At 38.2% G+C, this 22,276-nt stretch overlaps 1 protein-coding gene across 1 annotated transcript in view; it reads left to right on the top strand.

Moving 5' to 3' along the window:
- gbe1b (glucan (1,4-alpha-), branching enzyme 1b) overlaps positions 1-22,276 on the top strand; it is an 83,686-nt gene extending 61,410 nt beyond the window's left edge. The window contains exons 14-16 of the mRNA XM_051397567.1: positions 1,841-1,971; positions 9,221-9,338; positions 19,809-22,276. Coding sequence (XP_051253527.1) covers positions 1,841-1,971; positions 9,221-9,338; positions 19,809-19,871 — 312 coding nt within the window. The 3' untranslated portion in view covers positions 19,872-22,276. The remainder of the gene's footprint in view (positions 1-1,840; positions 1,972-9,220; positions 9,339-19,808) is intronic.

The following is a 22,276-nucleotide window of genomic DNA, read 5'->3' on the forward strand; positions in this document are numbered from 1 at the left end:
CATGAACTGAAGCTCCTGTTATTGCAGAGATAGCATCACTTCAGGAGTCCCTCTGTGATGAAATGTAAATAAACCAGGACAAACAAAACCACCAGACTCCTTTGACAAACAGTCATTTTAACTTGCAGAACACGGGAGTTACTGGTCCACCGCTGTCTTGATCGGTTAGCTTATTTGTGTTATTGTGTAATTTTGGTGTTTTTAAGACTGTAGCTCAAATTCAAACTAATGTTCATCGTTGCAGATCAAGGCAGCAACGGTAGACCAGCAACTCCTGTGTGCTGGGAGGTAAAATTACTGTTTTTATCAAAGGAGTCTGGTGGCTTTGGCTATTTGACAGCAAGCGTACACTTAAACTGATATTGATTTTGTTTTTAGGTGGGCCTTTTTTATGAGGCTAAAATACGTTTTTATTCTTTCCCTATTCACAGCACTAAATTTCTAAGCTTAAAAAAACCCGAACTATCCCCTTAGCTGGGATGCAAACAGTTATGTAACATAACATAACATAACATACATTTACTTACTGGTAATAGAACTCAAAAATATCTGTATTTTTATTAGTAAAAGCTGTTTGTTCATGCCAATATTTTGATTTTTGTTCGCATTGTAAGATAAACTCTACAATTTGGTCATATAGCATTCTCTGCAAAGCTTAGGGGAAAAGCCATATGTTATTTTTTACCTCTTATCCAGCAGCAGGCTACATCTACAATGTATTTTCGTTGTCTCCTGTCTCCCTAGAAACATAAAAAGTTTGCCCGGGGGGCAAAACCAACGTTTATATCCAATTTTTCCACAAACTGCAGCTGACTTAACTTGTGTTCCAGTGAAGAAAAGGAGCAGAGAGGAGGGTTGCAGTATGTGGAAATATTGGATTTGAATTGTGGTTTCACAAAAATATTTTCATTCAGAGTGCTTGGGTCACAAATGGAGCTACTGTAGAGATTTACTCATGTTCTCATGTCTAAGTTTCACCCAAAACTGTTGTTTCAGGTCAGAATGATGCTGCGGGCTGTGACAGTAACAGAAACTTTACACTCTTAGACCTAATGTTCAACTGCAATATGTTGCCCCATATCAGGTGACCATATGTTTGCATCATAGGGTTTTTTCTTGGTGCACACTTGAAAATTGATAATAATTTGGACATACATCAGTAGATTCTGAATATAATCACAATAATTTATTGATCTTTACCAAGTCCGTTGGTTTAATTTACATTTAATTATTTAAGTAAGAATGCACATTTTCTCTGATTATTGGGTCACAACTTGATGGATGCAGATTCTTTTTTTTTTCCAATACTATACCAGTTACAGCCATCTAGGGGGGCTTTCCATTACTCCAAATTTGTGGACTTCTCATGTAGAAATGGACCTGTTAAAAGACTCCAGACTGTCAGCTCATTCCTTAACCTCCATCCTCTCTGCCGGTCCAGTTGCAGGGGTGCTTATCTTCTCATTCAGCCGTGAATATGCTGCCCTGAAATTGGCTTGGGGAACAAGGCACTAAAAATAGGGGGTTGGGTGACATTGATAATCTCTGCTAATGACACGTTAACAGTAGCTCGCTCCACAGGAGAGTGGCGGCTTTATCATGTGCAGCTGTCTAAAGCTGACAGTGTGAGTCTCGCACTACCCTGGGCCGCTGCTTTCTGCTGATGAGCTCCACCTGAAATTTGATGTGAGAATGTTACTCAGCCTATTTGGAAAATGTGTAGTCCACTGATATAATGTGCCCCATTATAAGTCTCTAAATCCAAGATGAGAAAGGTAATGACTATTCATGAAGAAATATTTTATTAGCTTTTTTTTTTCTCTCTCTTCTCCCCCTCCAGGCCTTTATAAGCGCCACGCATCAAGAGGACAAGGTCATTGTGTTTGACAGGGCAAATGTGCTCTTTATCTTCAACTTCCACCCGAGTAAGAGCTTCCAGGGCTACAGGGTGGCTGTAGAAGTTCCAGGAAAGTATCCTTTTAGCTCTCATCTGTCATGTCACTGCCCATTTCCTTCAAGGCTTCAGACATTGGCTTTCCTCTGTCACAGCACAGTGAAAACCCACACAGTGTCTCTCACAGTAACAATGTCTTCGTTGTTTTTTTCTTTTATGACTAATTTCTGAGCCTGAAAAAGTCAGTAACAACAACTATTTAGTACAGACACTTATGGTTCCCAGTGGATAAAGCTCTGGTTATCTTGTAACTTTTCATCTAGCACCACCAACAGGTCCAAATCTCCACTTCTCCAACAACCCACATTGTTAATCTTGAAAAACAGGTCAGAAATATAAATAATGTACATTTTTAAAAGGTTCCTGTAGTTTTAAGCAGATTTTACTCAAAGCTGCAGATTTGGAGTGTTAACCAGTATTAACACCAGCAGGATGGTATGTGTGGGATTGGCTCAAAATAAATTACAGTGCCCATGTTCATGGTAATGAAGAAACATGTCAGCCAGTGCAACAGTGTGGCTCACTGATGTGTGTTTAATAATTTTTGGACAACTGTGGAGCTCGATGGCACAGAGGACTAAGTTACATCACGCTTTGACTAAAAAGACAAAACTTGTTTATAGGATCAGTTCGTTGTTGGTTTTGTTTTTTTTATGGGATTAGTATACAATAAATAAGATATAAAATATCACCAGATGTATCACTTTTAACAGTGTGTGTTGCACTTAGTCCTGTTATAGTATTAAATCCTATAGTAATAGGAGTTATTTAAGATAATCTTACTTGCTTATCAAGGGGAGCAAGTAGCTGATCTCCAATGAGTTGATCAGCTACATTTTAAATGAACTCTGAGACTCTCAGTAGCATATGCTGTGCATGAGTTTGTTAGCTGATGCCATGGGAATCAGCGTATCGTCCTGGGGTCCATTCCTAACATATATACATGCATACATGCATGCAAACATACATACATACATGCATGCATACATACTGTTGTGTTATTCTATGTTTTTCTTTACAGGCAATTTACAGTATATGGTTGAAGGCTGACTTCAGATTTGTAGTCACTGTACATACATGCATACATATATACATGTACAAGCAACCTCACCAGTCACTACAAAACTGTTGATAGGAGTTTGAATGTTGGACATGGTTCAAAATGAATCTACCAATAAATTTGTCAGGGCATTGAAGAGACCACTTTTCTGGGCTGAGAAGTAGATCAGGGATCTAAACACTGTGTCAGACTTGTTTAAAGCAAATGTGATTTGCAAAGACCCACAGTTTTAATGGCAGTGTGTTCTCCTGAGGCTAAGACTTTTGTGATATAATTTTAGCAGTCACTGTTGAGAGGAATATGAGTCAGTTGTTTATAGTGGTGTTGTTATGCTATTAGAGTGAAATAATAGCAGAGCCCAGTGATTCAGAAAGCGCTCTCTTTAGCGGCATTGGCTGTCTGTCTTCCCAGCGAGCAGCGCAGAGGAATTTAATGAGTCCCACAGTTGTGATTACAGCAGGCTTAATGATCAGGGATGTGAAGGGGGACAGAAAGCTGACAGATTTGTATTTATTATAACGGACATCACTCTCTTCTGGAGCCCACTGAAGCTCATGCCAACCGTTTCCCGGATGGATACGAAGCTGTGTTGCTTTTTCAGCTATGACTTAAATAATGTGATGGTGAGTCAAAACGCAGACATAGCTTGTTAGTTTTCTCTGGACGCCAGCCGTTCAAATCACTATACATGAGCAATTCCGTCTCAAATTATGATGATTCGATTGGCTGACAATGAGGCTGTTAAACAGCAGTTGTTCCTTTCATTTCTACATTATTGTATTTTTTTCATTTAGATGACTAAGCTCATGTTTTTTGCTAATTATAATGAAATGATATAACTACGTGAAAATGTAATGAATTATCCTAAATGAAAAAAGTTTTTAATACATTATCAGCTTGATGATGTCATTGTATATTAACAAGCAATGTTTTATTACATCATTTAAAGGTGAATTGCATTTCATTTTTACATTACATTATCTGGCAATTATTATATCATACACTGTTACATAGATGTTAAGGTTATAATTACACTGACTGCCCGAGAAGCATGATTATTACAGTAGATATAAAACAATACAAAAAGAACATTTCTAATCTCTATTGCAAGTGTTAATCAACATCTTAAAAAAAGACCAAACAAACCCAAACATGTCATTAAATGTGGATAGTGAGATGGAACAATAATCATGTTTATTTGATGATTAAAAAACCACAGAAGTAACCCCTAATCTCTTAATATCATGCGTTAATTGTGAGCTTGTTTGATGTGCAATAATTGTACGTTCTGCCTCGTGTTTTCGGCTCTGCCTTGATGGGGTGAATCTTGGGCGCACCACTAATAGCCTTGCTGCAGTGTCTGTAACACCGTTTTTGAGGGTTTATTTTCATTTAGATGGAACCACATCTTTTCCTCCTGGTGCTTCTTTTGATGTTTAAGGAGAGGCCTCAGACACTGGGTGGGTTGAGAGGAAATGCAAATAAATGTGAGGGCAAAGCTCTGGCTGTCATTATACAGAGAAGCAGTAAACACATAAAGGCAAATGTGCTGTGTGTGTGAGGAAGGTAAATGTGCCGTGTGTACGAGGAGATGCAGATCCTCCGATGGGAATGTGTGCAGAGGATCCAATTAGGAGAGAAGACAGATGAAAGTGCCACTCAGAGGCAGAGGAGGTAAACAAGACAAGCTCAAAGAGTCCAAAAGTGCTTTTTCATTACACTCAGCTGTCATATACTTAAACTTTCTTCCACCTGTGTGAGGGTCAGGGATGTCACAGTGGAGCCCCACACCACTGCTGGATCTGGAAATAATAGCTGAATGCAGCTGACCATGCTGTTCGCCACCGAAAATGGATCCAATACAGGGTGTTATTTCCTTTGGCAATATGGAAAGTACTGTATTTCTATCAGAGGGTGGGTGTCCCTCTCCAGCAAAAACACCATCAAGTTACCTTTTGTTGCCCTCTGTCACATGCTGGATTAGTCTAGATGGATCTTCAGATAGTTTCCCTCTTTGCTTGTTAAAAAGCTTTTATTAACTTTTTGTTATTTTACAGCTGAACTAAAAAATAAGCAGAGCGAGTTCCAGCACTGTTTGAAAATGGATCCAGTTCTGCATTACGCTTCAGTGTTTTACTTAATTATAAGCAGAAACTCTAAGAAAAAATAGTTGTCAATGTGACACTGAAAAAAACCCAAAGTTGATGCTGTTTAGATGTGCTTCAGCCAAATAACTGCTGTACTTTTAGTGTCTGTGGTACAATGTAAAAAGTCTGTCTTAACTTGAATGAATGAATAAATAACAACAAACTTTATATAGTCATCATCCCTCAGTACCAGTCCTTAGTTGGATCCACAGTGACTGTTTGGCCTCTTCATATTTTTAGACAAGATTTTCTTTAGCTTCTCATTGTCCTCTTTTGAATGTGTGTGGTTTTTTTTCTCTCCACGAGGAACGGGAGAGAAAGGGAGGCGAAACACCTCTCCGAAAATGTTGGCCATTAAAATGCAGTCAACGTCAGCTTTTCGACAGGCACTCAAACCATCAGTGTTTTTTATTATTTTCTCTCTGACTTGTGGTGGACACATTCTTCAGTCACTGGGCTTTATCTGGCTGGTTAGAGTATTTGAAATCCCAGTTGGATCCCGTCATGAAAGCTGTACCTGTCAGGGCAGATTGGTCTTTGATTTACACTGTGCCAATATTCAGTTGAGATTGTGTCAGGTCATCATTCTCCTTTTCTGTCTGGGCCGTTCCTTGAATGCCGTTTGGAATAATTCAACTACAGGTGCAGTGACATGAACTAACTAGAATTTAGAATAAAAAACACACCATGGTACATAGGTGGCAATGATTTACTCTGTTATTATCTAGTATGTACCACATAATATTTCAGAAAAAATGAAAATATGCATCTTTTTTTTTATTTTTACCAACGCATGCTGTACATGCATCATATTGCATGAAAAAAATTGCAGTACTTTTCTCTGTGGGTTGTAACTCAACCAGAGCTCATCCAAAGACTTCATCTGTGGTTCTAAATCAGGCAGTAGACAAATAGAGGAGCTGCTTTTATTTCAAGTCTTATTTTTGTAGTTTTGGAAACAAGCTAACATTTGTAATGCATAATCTGTGAATGTATAGGCTGTTTTAAGTTTTATTTCATGTGTTATGATAATTTCAAAAATAAAAGCATGCTCATCTCTTTTTTAAAAAAAAGTATGACCAAAGTCTGGATCTCAACAGAGTGAAAACAAAATATTCTGGAAGCTGTTAAACAGTACTTTTAGGTGCTATGCCCTTCATACAAAGTGATAGAGATCTCTTTATTTTGAAGTTAATAGTCTTTAATGGTCTCACTTTACATCAGAGTTTCAGCTGCGGGTTAGCTAGACACCTCCCTCTTTCCACTGTGACAGAAACAGTTTCTGCCATTTGTTCCACTCTGATGTAACTTGCACCAGCTGAACAGAAGGCAGGAAAAAGTCAACTCTGAAAAGGCAAGATACAGTATTTCCAATGCTTACAAGGCCAAGCAACATTCTTCAGGTGTGCACACATGTCTCGCTCAGCTGTTGTTCACCCATGCCAGGTTGGTATTACTTTCATAAAGCCAGAAAAAACGACAGGCTGATGGAGAAACTAATTGGTGGCTTGGTCTGCAATCATGGTCATGGCCAGATTGTTTTCAGGTCATCAATGGCTCTAATCATCAAGCTTCAGCCTGCCTTCTTTTCTTTCTGCTCATTGGGCAAAATTGATTGTGTTCTTAAATCTTCCCCTTTATTCACAAAGGCTGTATTGATTACAATACTTTACAGCTGAACTGCGAGCGGTTGTTGCAGCCGTCTGTAGCCACTAACAAAGACGTAATCGCTCAAACCTTCCAACTACCAATTTGTGCTGGTTCTCGCTTCCTTGCAGAGAAGTTTGCTGGGAAACTCTGAATTACTGTAACTATGTCTCATTTCCAGCACACTATGTGCCACACAGATGTACACATACAGTACACATGCAATCCACAAGACAGGGAATGCACAACAAGCAGGAGCACTGTAATGTTACAAGCACACTAAATCAAATATTGTAGTGTTAGAATTAGTTAATGTTAAGGTTTTTATTGTGTGTATAAGGAGGATTAACCTTTGAAATTCCATATATCGTCTGCTTCCCAGAAGCATTATAACCCCTAGTAACTATCAGAAGAATATTCTTCAAAAACCGTCATAGCAGAATTAGTTTGTTCTCTCAGTAAAACACTATAGAGGTCTAGTAGAGCAGGGGAGGTGTGGAGGAGGGGGATCTTCTTCCCCAGCAGAAACAATGCACAGAGCAGCACTTCTTTTTAATCATCACTATCAAAGCAGACAAGCAAGCGGCAAAAGCGGAATTTTCCCGGCTCTGGGGCAGAATGAGGCAGTGTTTGAGGATCACACTCAAACTCCACAATATTGCCTATGGGGAGATAAGGTGATTATTCAGCGAGCCAATTAGGGGGCTGTTTGCATGTCTGCTCCTCTCTCTTGGTGTTTGTTATAGTACTGCTCCTCACAGCTCCTGTCCCTGAGAGATGGGAGTAAATAATGCACTGCACAGATGTTTATTGGTATTTACATTATACATGGACATCAGGTTACACATTTAGGCTACTAAACATTTCTGACTGGCATGAGCAAGACTCAACTTGGTCTAAAAAGAAGTTTGCATATAAAATATATATTTATGTACATACTTGTCAAAGTGCACTTTCTTGCATTTGAAGTCCGGCTTTTGAAATGTCTTAAATATTTCCTCTGACATTAATAATGGCCTTGTATCTGATTCCAACATCAATTTTTTTAATTTTTTGTCAAGCAATGAGATGGGGACCGTACTAAATGTATTACTATTACTAATACTGTCAAGCAGTTTAAGAAAGGGAGGAGGCGTTTTCTAAAAGTCTCTCAGAAAATTGTTTCTTTAGACACTTTGGGAGCTCTTTCCTAACAATTTAGATATCACATTAGACAGTATTCTCCATTTAGCTCTGCTGAAGGGCATAATTCATCATGTAATCGATTTGATCCTGCACTTTCGAAAAAAGGTGGATATATGCTGGAGCCTTCACTGGAGGATATGGCTTGATTTACATATCATATTTCATGCAATGTCTTTCCATTTCTCTTCCTCTTCAAGAACACACATATTTCATGAAACTGTTATTATGGAAGCTGCCATCCATCATCTCTTCAGTGTCTGAGCATCCTTGTTCCGAAGCAGCAGAGAGATTGTGTAAAACGAATGACACGCGTACACTACAGACACCTTTACTATACATGATCAAAGGCAGTTACAGTTTATTTTGACTATTTGACTCTCTCATATCTCACTGTGCATCATCTACCTATCTCACACCCTGACATATTGTTTTACTTTGAATCACACTGGATTCATCAAGCTTTATGGCAATGAGTGACTCATAAAGACTTTTAAATAGCAAAGTAAGAAAAGAATCCAATGCATGAGCATTATACAGTACAGTATGTTCCACATAGCGTATACTGTCCTGGACTGTAGTTGTGTCCAGATTTCCAGTGATATAGTCTCAGTATCAGACCTAAATACAGAGATTCCTTCTAGCCTCTTTCCTAAATAATAACCTGAGTTGGATGAATACCCTGGCAGTCATTTATGAGTTATTTTGTACTTAATTTGGGTCAATTTGTAGTGATTTGTTCTCACTTTGACATTAATTAATCCTTTTTTCTTGATCTGTGTCAAAAAAACTTAATTATTCCACTTTGATTCAACGTTGTAAAACAACAAAACATGAAAAAGTCCTAGAGGAATGGATACTTTTTATAGACACTGTATTTTGACACTCATTTGGATCACTTTTTTGGTTGAATTGATTATTTATGCAGCAAATTAGATAAATTAGACAGGCAGACTGGATGGTTGAGGCATGGCTGAATCACGTTTGTATTTATGTTCATTTCAGGCAGCGTCTGTAAGGGCTCTACACTGTCACTTTGTAGCGCTGCGAAGGAGAGATGAATGCTGATGGATGTGAGGATTTCAATGAATATAAACCAGCTGAGCACTGCTTAACCAAGTCTGCACACCAAAAGCACTGGTGATAAAACCTTCTCTTGTGCGTCTTATGTCTGCGATCTTATAATCTAGTTTCCCACTACTATTGCGCCTTAACCTCAATCTTTGTCAGATACAAAATCAAGCTGGATTCAGATGAGGCTCAGTATGGAGGTCACGGACGGCTGGACCACAACACAGAGTTCTTCACAGAGGCCCAGCCTTTCAAGGGTCGTTCCAACTCAATGCAGGTAAATATTTCTTTTGACTCATCAAAGGTCATCTTTTGTTGAACATCAGCGAGTACTAAATATGGAGTGTACTCCAATTATAAGTCCAGGGCCATTGTAGTCAAGTCCAGTCTCCAGACCACTTTTCTAATAGCCTATGCTGTATCACCATCCCACTCTGCATACTAATTCTAACATGGTTGGAGGATGCTGTACATTCACACTGACAAAGTGACAAAATTAAGTGTACTCAGAAATACCAGTATGCATACCAAATGATCTCTGAGTGTGCTGTTGATGGACGCCATTGTCCCACAATGCAGTGCACATATGTAATTGGGGAGATGCTCACAGCTAAAAAAACATCAAAAGAATTTGTGGGTGGTGATGAGACAGCTCCAGAAATATCTCGAAAAAATAAAAAATGAAGGATTACAACTTTGGACAAACATTTTTATTTCTCTTTGTTGTCCAAATTTGTTTTGCCTGTAGCATTACAAATTTGCATGTCTAGCATAATTTCCTGTTACAAAATGTACAAACGGTGCATTTGTTTCTTGTGTACTAACAGCTGTAATACATATGGTATTTGTATATTGTGTAGATTTAGGACATAGCTTTTGGCATAGATTTAGGTTTGCTGGTGTCATGATCCATGTATAGACCTTTCTGACAGAAGACATTTCAACTTGTAGTAGAAAATATCCATGGTGTAACCAATAACATTAACAATAACCTCTGTTCCGTTAAAGTGTCCCAGTAAACCACACCTGCACTCCAGTACCTGGATGAACACTGGTACATGTTATGGTTATTAGATGCTAAAATGACCAACATGTGGGTGTTGATTGGACATTCACCTATCTGTGAATATAAAAATGTCCAATTGGTTCGTATCCCTGTAGTTTCTTTGCAGTGCTGCCAACAGTTCATAACATGTAACGTTCCTCAGATATGTCCGTTTCTATGCATTAATTGGATGGATGTTGATGTTTTTGTAGTTTAGTGGTGTCTTTTCTGCAGCGAAAAAGCTTTACGCATAACCTTCTTTTAGCAATTACAAAATATGATGAAATAGCAGTGAGTATATTCATGTTTTGTCCTTTTATGTTTCGTTTTTTGATTTCACAAATCAATTTAATTAGCCTGATATGGAGTTTGTAGTGAGAAGATCCTTTAGAGCCATTCTAATGAGGTTTAAGTGTGTTGCCATGAAAGAGGGTTGCCTGTTCTGGCAAAAAGCCACCATCTCCATGGTCTAAACCTCTCAGCTTAACCGCTGCTCTATAATTTAGTATCTTCCTCATTAATATGATTAGCTTTTAATGCAGTGTCCAGAAAATGATCAAATATAACTGCATTCAATCGAAAATGCTAGATATATCCATCAGGGGATGGTATCCATTGTTTGCAGTTTCTCCACAACATTAGGCTTTGTTTGTGAATATCATATTTGGCTTCTATGCATTTTACTCTGCTCATGCTGGCAGTTATCCTGGAGTCATTGAGCGTTATGTGAATCTGCTCTTTCAGATTCTCCAGCAAACAATGTGCATTATTCATGGTGTTAGAACTTACCTTTTCATGTGCATGCCTCTTAAACTCGCACGACGTCATGGAGGGGAGAAAAATATCTGGGAGAATAAACCACTGGGCTTCCATCATGGAGACTGCTCTAGGCTAATAGCATGAACTAGGTCGATCCTTGAAATATAGAAAGAAACACTGATATGCATTTTAAGCAGAGTGCTTGAGGATCTTCCTCATGTTTGCCTCCTTTTTTCCTGGTGTAATTTTTTCTTGATTAAAATGCTGAAAGGCAATAAGATGTTTATGAATAAGGTCAGGGATGAATTAGTGAGGATCAGCACCGATACCCAAGCACTCCAACTGTAACTCGGCTGATTGCATGTGTTAGATCTTATGTTAATGAATCCAATTAATGTGTGAGGACAGTGATGTCTGTGAAGTGGTCTGCACAGTCATCCTCCATCTCCTTCTGTGCTTTTTTAGTTTGTTTAGTAAAATAATAAATATCTCAAGGCGGTACACTTAAGCTGTTTCAGTCAGTACGGAGTTGATATAGTACCTGATGAGCTGCTTGTTTATCTGAACTCAACTTGAACCTCCTCAGATCAATACCTAAAGTGTTGCCGTTAATGGATAGAGGATATTACTCTATATTAAGAGTTGGACGGAGCACTTTAATGCATCAAAAATGTGTTTGGCAAATTCATACAGCTATTTAGACCATCAATTCAGCATTATTTAAGCCCTGTTAAAAAACCTCTTCCTTTTTTAAGCAGACAGTAATACTCCATCGTATTAGCTTAGGTTTCATCAGTTAAGGACTCAAATTCCACATTCTCTTAAATCTTTTCAAACTCGTATTAATTCAAACCCCACTGCTTCACCCACGTCCCTCTTGGCCAAAATGTGAAGTTTAGTTAACAAGTCATCTGCTAATGTTGGCACCCTCATGGATTAATGGGGAATGAAAGGGAGTGAGAGGAATGGTGCTGACAGGGAGGGAGGAGGCAGGGTGTGGACCCTTCTGGACGTACTGTATCTGCTCCCTCGTAGAGATTGCACAGTGAGACTGTAGTCTTGCATAAAGATGCTGCTTGTCCTCCTCCTCCTCACACCTACCTGGTTATGACAAGAATAATCAGACAAGAGCCTCTGCGGGGGCTGCGAAAGGTGCCCACACCATCCATGTTTTATTTAACAACTGTTGCTTTCAAAGTCTGCGCAAACTTCTTCTCTCCTGTCTTTTTAATGGGTCTGTCAGTTCTCCAGCTTCCTCGTTACTGAGCTGTAATAAACTTTCATAACCTCCAAGAATGCATCAGTTCTCAGACAGAGAATGTGCATAATGGGATGAAGCCAGCAGAGTCAAGAGCATCCTGGTGGCACGGTTGGCTGTGGCGAGCATTGTGTAACCGTAACGCCCTGTGTTTACACATCTAGTCCTGTCCTGTTGTCGTGTGCCAACCCTTTGGCTTTTTCTGTCTTTTTCTCCATTATAAAAAAATCAATGAAGAGAAAAAATGCCCTCACCTCCTCAGAACAAACAAACAAAAAATAAGAACGAAAATAGAACCTGTTAGACGTGACACAGATGGTAAACAAGTTATAGTGTTTACAGAGGAGTGCTGCATGTTGTGGTTGGTATATGACTGTGATGGTGTCGTACTGTTTCAGTTAATGTTAATTAAAGTTAATTTATGTGATTTGACTTTAACATTACAGTATATAGAATGCTGCATCTTGTAAATCTCTTTGTTTTGATAATATTTTGTTTCCATGTAAAAGATTCTAATAAGCCACCCTTTAAAAAGGGTTTGTAAGTTGTAACTAATTGCTTTATAATTTGCAACTTATGGCTTTATTACAGGTTAATAAAAGGAAAAAAATCCTTTTGCTGCTGTTTCTCAATTCTCCTCATTAATAAAGGTTAATTGGACTAATTTAAAAGAGATATTAATAAAGGTTCATGAGTTTCTCACTTTCTACTAATGGTCTAGTGTGTTCCTGATTAATAAAAGAGCTAAAAACACAATGCAAAAGGTGCCTTATTAGGAGGTGGTTTCATTCTATTAAGTACAAAAATTATTCACATTTTACATTTTTAATGGTTGCTGTAAGAAAACAAATAAAACAATCTTGATTTATTCTTTCTTACTAATTAAACTACTGACATTGATCTTCCATGTGAGTGACTAGTTCAAATTAAAATGCTAATATCAGTTTTGGGTTGTGATTTAGCTCAATGGGAAAGGACGTTTAGTTTTAACATCAACTATTAAATAGAACACTGGTTCTCAAAGTGCGTGACACGGCAACCTGGGGTGCCTTGAGGAGGGGCCAAGGGTGCAGCAAGATTTAACATGACAATTACTCTTTTTAACTTTTTGCTTTTTTATTGTTATCCACTACATTGAAAAAATGAGTGACATTAATATTACATTTTACGTATGTTTACATTTTACATATGTTTATAAACTGTAATAAAAAAAACAACATAAATACAATCAATTCAGTTTTATTTGTATAGCTTCAATTCATAACAAAAGTTATCTCAGGATATTTTTCAAATAGAGTAGGTCTAGATCGTACTCCTTTTATAAAATTATTTACAGAGACCCAACAGTTCCCACCTTGAGCAAGCACTTGGCGACGGCAGCAAGGAAAAACTTCCTTTTAAGAGGCAGAAACCTAGGACAATCCCTGACTCTAGGTGGCCATCTGCCTCGACCATTTGGGGTAACAGAGAGAGAGGGGGTTAGGGGGGTGAAGGGGTTCATAAAATAAAGAAAGATTGATCATATCTAGTAAATAAGTGCCAACTAAGGGTAAGACTTTTTTAAGCAGCCTAGTTGGAATGGGGTCTAAGAGACAGGTGGATGGCTTCGAAGAAAGCTAAAAAGAAGTTAATTGATGAAGATTCAGAAACCGTTATGCCGGTAACACAACAGATTTTGTGGCTTGGGAGTTTTTTAGGAGCTCAGCAGTCAGTGCAAGCGATGGGAAGGTTTGACACAGTAAACATAGCTCAAAGAAATTCTGATACATTTCAGCCCTATACATCATATATGTGTGGTGTGGCTCTCACTGATACACATGAAACAAGAAACCGGCTGTCAGTGGTGTCAGACCTGTGGGTTGGGATCAACAGCAGGCTCACATGTCCCAGGTTTTGTTGGTAGACATGTTTTAATCAACATTTCAACTTCAACTTGTTTTATTCTACAGCAGCCCAGAACAGACAAACCAAACACTGGCTCTAGATAGTTTTGGGGCTTCCGTAGTTCATCCTACACACTTCACAGCCTGTTCTCATTCCCAGGTCGTCAAATACTGATACAAGCAGTGTTCAGTTAGTATCAATCTGCAACTTCACTGCTTGATACCACTAAATCCTACTCACTGGTCCTTTAAAGAAATTATAGAAATGCATTTAACATATTAGCATATTTAACTGTATTTATTGTTTTAAATTATATTTTAGTAATATTTATCTGTACATGTCCAGTGCAGCTGCTGGCTTTTATTCTCAGTGACTGAGAATGTCCTATCAATTTAAAGCATCTATATCCATTATTTTTACAATAACAATGTATCAAATGGCAATATGAATAGGGTCATTCACAGTGATGTACCTCCAGAGAATTATCACCTGAATCTGCAGCTCTCCTCTGCTTTACGGAGCTTTATAGTGAGTTTCAGATCAACTGTTTAGCTGACTGGTTTGTAAATGTACTGTTGTGATTCACTCTCACTGCTCTGAAAATGTAGTTTTTAGCTGCACAAGGCAGCTGTTTTCACAGCAAAAGCAGCACCACATGACAGACAGACATTAAGTGAATAGCCGGTTAACATAGGGCAGCAGCAGCAGAGTTTTATATCACTTGCAGTCTTTGGATGTTATGTCTGCTAATAACAGAGAAAACTGTGTTGTAAGAGTCAAGTCTGGAAGAAATAAAAGCATGAAGGACCTTTTTTAAGTCTGCAGAGGAAATGAATGACCTGATCTTGGTTAGCTGTCTCAGTTGAGCAAAGCAGGCCTGCACCACTTTAGTCACCTGAGCATCGAAAGACAACTCTGAATCAAAAATAACTGCTAGGTTCCAGGTCTCTTTTCAGACATTATTAGATAAGGTACCCAGACTAGAGGAGAGATTATTAATACTGCTAGTGCTCAGGCCAGAGGGGGTAGATATAAATATATCTATGGACGTCCCATTTTTTATTTCAGCGAGGTAGGATATGGGTGTCATATGCATAGCAATGAAAATCAGTGTCACGATTTGTCCCGGGGGTACCATGCACCATGGTAAACAAAATAGGACCCAAAATAGATCCTTGGGGGACCCCACAAAATAGAGAAGCACAAGAAGACGAGGCATCTCCAAGCATTACATAGATGGACCTGTTCAATAGAAAGGAGATTAACCAATTCACCGCCACATCACTGATGCCATAGTTCTTCAGATGGCTGATAAAGACATTATGGTCTACTGTGTCATAGTTCAAACCAGATAGAAATGTTTAAAATATTTTATTGTTATTCATAAAAGAAATCAGTTTAGTGGAAACAGTACTCCCTAATATTTAATCATCTCCCAATTATATTATGCCTGATATATTAGTATTATATAAAATAATTTTGATTTGTAGCCAGTTAATACATACTAGCATTTGTTTTTGAATGTAAAAGCAACTACTTACGTGTTTTTATGTGTTTGATATAATAGGTTTACAATGGTAAAAAACTTACAAACGAATCAGCACTTGAGCTCATTTCATGTTATCCTTGGTAATATGAAGAGAGCTGAATAAAAAAGGTGAAAAATGCACTCTTCTTTTTATGCAAATAAAAAATGTTGCAGCTAAGCCTTCATCTGAGTGAACTGACAACTTGATATACTCAGCAGAGCATTTCATGAGAATCTTGCACATCAAGAAGTAGGACTTCTGCTATTGAATGATTGCAATGTATTCACTTAGCAGACAAAAACTAAAATAGTCAAGAAATACAGTTCCCCAAGTGGGAAAATGTATTTTAGGTTAACTTCCTCTGGTACGTGTCACATTTACAGTTTTGTTTGAGTGTTATAACGTCAAAGACATAACGCTAAGAAACAATGACGAATAATTAGCTGGTTCAAAACCATTTTGATAAACTTTGCATGCATCAAAGACGTTGTCTCCTTTGACAGTTTCACAAAAAGAAATTAAGCTGAAGTGAGGAAGAAATAAAAGTGAGGGAAACTTAGCGGGCTTGTGGCAAATGATCAAAAGACCATCAGAAACATCTAAGGCCTGTTGTTGAAGTGTGAACTAAGAGAGTGAAACTGTGACAGGACTACTATATCTATCTACTATAGGGGTGGTCTCAAATTCAAAGACTCAAATTGGCCTCTGGCCACTGCTGGTATTATATATCCTACTGTAGGAGGGCCACTTCAGCATTCAAGTACTCTAAGAAAGCCCAATATTCTGAAAATATTTCCATTACTAACATCATACTTAACAAAAAAACATTTACAGGCTTTTTAATGTAGAATTGTGTTTTTATACTGTATATGAAGGGATAGTTCTAATTGATATGAAACAAATAAGAATAGAATAAAAATAATCTGGCCATATTATATTATACTTTTGACATCATGTTGCAGGCCGAAAGAAGGGGAGCTGAGCACCGGAAATGGCCCCCAGGCCATCAGTTTGAGATCCCTGGTGTATACTGTATAAAATGTACCGTACACTGGTAAAAACTTGCTAGAGTATACATACTGTACTGATGTAAAGAGAAAAATATATTATTTGTTAATTGAGTCTTGACTCTATTAACCATTCAAGTCAGGTTTGTGTTGTTACTTGTCAGATCCTTGGTCTGCCTAAAGTACATGTACAGAAGTGCTTATAGGGAGTTGATCCTTTTTAAGTGAGTAATGGAGCCAAGCAGAGACATGTCTGGAGACTTTAAGTGCACTGATAGTCAGGCTGTGCTTTCACCAGTAGCCCGGGTCAGGAGACGGAACCTAGTGGATGATATATTCCTGTGAAGCACCTCATGAATCCTTCATCAGTGTGTTTGAACATTGATCAGATTGAGTATTAGCCCGAAGGCTGGACTTGAGTGAGTGAGTAGAAAATCCCAATCTCACATGAGAGTGTGCTACGGGGCGATACAAGAACATCCATAAGACAAAAGAAGTTTAAAAAAAGGACAAACTGCCTAGGCTAACTTTCTACTAATGCAGTAAATTTACTTCAAAAACAAACTGCTTTGCTTCATCTCAATTTGTTCTGCAGTTTTAAAATGTACACTTGGAACAATTGATCAGATTTTGTTGCACAGTAACTGCTGTTGGATCTGACTGCTGTAACTGCTGCTTCTTAGATTCAAAATGTGTCTGCCAGTGAGGTGGTAAACACCTACTCCAAGTGACTCATCAGAAAGCATCAGAGGCTTTGTGGACTAATTCAGACAAATCCACTCACACTGAAAGACCAGGGCTGCATGTTGCACATCAGCTTCACAAAACATTGGAGACAGAATTTCTGCTACACTGATGATAATTGTGTCTGAAATATTATGCTTGAGAAATATATAATAATATTGGGTGACTGGATGTGTTAGATCATAACATAGGCTAACCAGGAACATGAAGTCATTAGCGCTGGAAGCACGGGTGGGTTTAGAAACTTTTGAGTGGGGGTTCTTGTATGAAACTGTATCAATAAACATATGTTGTTTGTAACTGTAAATGGCCTACAGTTATGGATGAATTATGAGACAATGGGCTATTGTCTGTGTGTTGGTGAACACCATGTAACACTTGTGTTTACAAATATGATCTTGGACTGAAACATTTTCAACTCCATCTGATCGTACCTTTCCATTGACTATGTATGCAATTGTGGCTCCTCTAAAATGGGTCTTCCTTTCTGTCTGAAAGCAACATTATAAATTAGGACTGAATACAGGTGTGTGTGTTATAATTTGAAAGATATGTTCACGTTTCTTAAATGCAACAGAGTAGTTTGCCAGATGGTTAGCGGTAGTAAAACAGTACATGTTTTGTAGTAAAGGGACTAAAACATGCAAAATCAGCTGTATATCACTTTATCGTTATACCTGTGATATACTAGGAACCTATACCTACACTTTAACCATCTATTAATTCATTCATGTGATAACCCTGAATGAGTGTCACTCCTTGACTCAATTACCGCGTGTCATTTTGTTTAAGTTTGACTAAATATAAGACAACCCCCTGGTCCTGTGTTTGATGAGAATGTTTCTCACTAAAATGTAAAATAATGTGAAACATTTGATCCCTGCCCCTGGCTTGTGTGCATTATAAGTGTTAATGGGGAATCTGGTATATCTAATTCACAACACCTTTATGTTGTACGGAGTAATATGTTAATTAGAATGTCTTCCACTAATTGCTGTGCTAACACTTGGGACTAGCTGCTGCTCTTTGTTCACAGATTGATTTGGAATTTGTCACTATTGCTATCTATTTGGTGGAAATAAAAGCTGTTGACATATTCCAGGTTAGGCGCAGTGGTAGCTTTTGTCTAAACAGGTGCAGTGATTCATTCTGCCTTCCCTTCTCTCTGCGGTGCTTCTGCATGGAGACTTTCCCACTGTGACTGTTTAATTAGTCACCAATGTCTGTGTCAGTGTTTCAGCGCTGGGCTGCTTGACTCCCTCTGTGACAAACTGTTGCCAAAGAAACACATCCACAGCGAGCTCAGATCCACTGATGCCGAGGGGCGGCTTGAAGAGTTCAGGGGGTGATTGAATTGTTTACAGCTCTGCTCTCTTTTTCAGTTTTCTGTTGGGAAATATAGCATCATTTATGTCTGTTTGGCTTTTCCTTTGGCATAAATCTGAAATGACTAATGGTACATGGTGGCTCCTTGCCTCCAAACAACACTGTGAATATCAAAAGGATTGATCAAAGACTTTATTAGCTACACCACTCCAAAATAACACCCTCACTGAGATTTCTTTGTACTGTATATATAAAGAATCTGACATTTCACGGCTTGGTTCCTTCTTTTTTTTTTCATGGTGTGCTTATTTTTTGCTGACATGTTTTTTCTTCAGTCCACCAAAACTCTGGAGATTCTTTTAGCTCAGCCTATGCCCACTGGCAGATTGTATCTTCACAGAATCCCAAATTTACAGTTGATGCACAGCCAATATATAAAGATGATGAAACACACAGTTATTGCATTGATTGGAGGGTTCACAATTAAAAATTAAGATTCTTATTTTTTATTTTTTTTGCCCCCACTGTTTGATATATTGCTCATTTGGGGACGGTTCACTTGAATGCACAAGCTTTGAATGCAATGTAATGTTAATTATATAAATTTGAGACAGATTAAGTCACTGAAAAAGAAACTTATTGCACCAACTATACCAGGATTCATATTCTCCATAGCTCAAAGCTTAAAAGGAAATGCCACAGCATCAGTTCTATGGCACAACTTTAAGCAGTTGTGACTTCTTGCCTCACACAGATTTGCTGACTCCAGTGCCACCCAGAGGTCTTAATGCAGCTGTAACTCTGGCAGACTTTGATTATACCTCTCTAACCTTGAAGGCCCTCCTCGATCAAGGCTGTGATGTTTGTGTACTGTCTCCTCTGAAGAGTTATTTTTCTGCTCAGATATGAATATCCCTCTAAACACACCCCTCATCCTCTTCTTTACCGTCTCCGTCTTTTCATCCTTCTCCTCCTCTTCATTTAGCCGTCATGTTGACCTTGATTGTGTGGAGCGATCACGCCTGATCATCAAGGCACCATCAAATGCCTCCATGTCTGACTTCTAAAAAAGGATAAACCTGAAGATTCAATAATCTCGTAAATCAATCTCGTTAACATCATTAATCTTCAATTGTCATCTCACTTTTCTCTCTACTTTCTTTCCACCCTTTGTCTCTTTCTCTTTCTCTCTCAGGTCTACATCCCCTGCAGAACAGCTATTGTCCTGGCCAACGAGGAGATAGATTACTGTTATTAGAGGATGATTGTCTCCACAGAGACCAGGATCGAGAATGGATTCCAACCTCAAACTGAGTGTTAACAATCACCTTCATCTTAAAATGTCAACCTTGCACAGAACCCAAACCCACTTTTTGTGTTCAAGTCTTTTTCTAAATGGGAAAAAAAGCATTGTGAGCTTGTGTGCTTTCAAACACCATCTGCAACCTTAGATGCTGTGTATCCCCATTTACTACAGATTGCTCCATTTGGGAAGCGTCCAACCTAACCAGCAGCTAGATGCTAAAACTTAAAACCCTGCCGAGTCCATCCACCACTAGCCAGCAGCCATTTATAGGCTCTGTTGAATTTGGCGTGTCATCTGAAACACATGACCGGACACTGTGGCAATACTGGGAAGCAATACTGCTAGCATTCAAACATAATAAAAGCTCAGAGTTGGAATAATTTAGAATGTAATGTATGTTGGACTACATTCTACGTGGTTTGATTATTTTGTATTTAAATACAAATAATGTTACGGTTTCAAAGACACAAAAAGATGTACAGTATTACCAGCACTTCTTAATCTAAACATCCATGTATTCAATCATTGGTGATCCATCTTTGTTAATTTGCATTGTGGGACTTTGTACGTGTAAAAATATTGTAATTTGCACAAAATAATAGGCTGCTTTGAATTATTATACTTTTAATGGGTATCTAAAACAGTTGTGTTGTAATGTTTGAATTTATGCAGCTACTGGGAGCATTTATGTGGTTATTTATGGCCCTGTTATTAAGCCAGTAATTTGCAGCTAAAGCAAAGTGATAAAATCACCTAATTTGGATTGTTCACAGGTTGTTGCATAATGTCCATGTAACATTTTTAGCTAAATTACACAGTTGTTTTTTTTCCAATTTGCAAAATGTAATGTATAGTTTTGTCCTACAGTAGATCAAATTAATGTAATTTAGGTTGTGAACTTCACTAAACTATTGACACTGATGATCAAGAAATTATTTTGTGCAGTAGAAGACAATTTTACAGGTACAGTGTAACTCACACACCTGACTACTTTAAGATATGTAGTAGTATGATAGTATGATTTATGTGCACCATGTTCATTAGGCAATGTAGCATTCCCATAGGATTAATGCAGGTGTTCCAGGAAAACACAGAAACAATCTACATTCACACAGAAAAGACATGTGCCTCTTCCAATTAGCTCTGACTTTTGTGACTTTTGTCTCAACACACTTGATGATTGAACATCTCAAAGAACAGCTCCAATCCTCGTCCTGTCTTCCCTAGCTTTCATGTGAGAAGGATATTGATCAGCTAAAATGTGTATGAACTGAGGAACATCACTGATGATAGGTGACTGTTTTTGTGACTGCTGAATTCACTAACTCAGGTAACGTGTCATTAAAATGGTCTTTTCACACAAGAGTTTCTTCTTTTGAGGGAATATTTTGCAAATGACTGTGATAATTTATGTGTTTCCCTCCTTTATTTTCTTTTGGTTTCAGTCCTCCTGCTAAGGGTCTTCTTTGCCATATGAATAGATGTCTTTTGGATAATTTTCAGTGTTCTATGCACGTTTTATCAAAGCAGTGCTGTTGTAAGCGAAACAAGAGCTGATTTTGGGCATTCCAGATAAAAGCGAATGCCTTGATTTACTGCCATGGACACTAAAATTCTGTGATCCACACCTACTGCATTAGTACAGATTCTCAGCCATTTAAGCGTTGCATTGTAGCATATGGCAGGTTTTGATCTGCCTCCTCTGCAGCTGAAGAAAACAAATTTATATTCAGGACCATCTTCTTGTGTTTAGCCAAAAGTATCATTAACATGTCATTTATTTTTTTATAACACCAAAGTATTAAAACGATGCCTTTCTCCACCTCTCCAAAAGCACAGAGAGGATCACTCTGCATACATTTCAAGCAACGAGGCTGTGAGACAGAAGTGGAGTGTTTAATCATCATCCTTCATCTGACCCAGTGTCATTGTCATTTTACCACTGCCAAAATGAATTGTCTGCATTTGTTCTCAAAAGTAGAATTGATGTCTGATACACAGTAACTATTGCAGCATATTTCTTTCATTATTACTAATGATAATAAATCTGCGCCCGTCGAGCCAAAAGAAAAATGTGGATGAACTGGATGTGCAGTCTGACTACTGATTCTTTCCCATCACACACTTACGGAAATGTAGGGGCTTCAGCATTCTCCAGAGTACTTTGTGATGGTACTCTGTCACCAAGTACTTGATACAAAAACTGTTCTATTTGGTCTTGATAGTCATTCTAATTTTGGATGTTGTTTTCAGTTGTCACCTGCCTGTCAATTTCATACATCGGAGCAATTCCTATATATGTACAAAGCTGCTGTCTCAGTCACCTAAAAAAAATTAAATGGACATTGTAACCTTTA

This window comes from Dicentrarchus labrax, unplaced genomic scaffold, assembly GCF_905237075.1.
Source record: "Dicentrarchus labrax unplaced genomic scaffold, dlabrax2021, whole genome shotgun sequence".
Classification (NCBI taxonomy): domain Eukaryota; kingdom Metazoa; phylum Chordata; class Actinopteri; family Moronidae; genus Dicentrarchus; species Dicentrarchus labrax.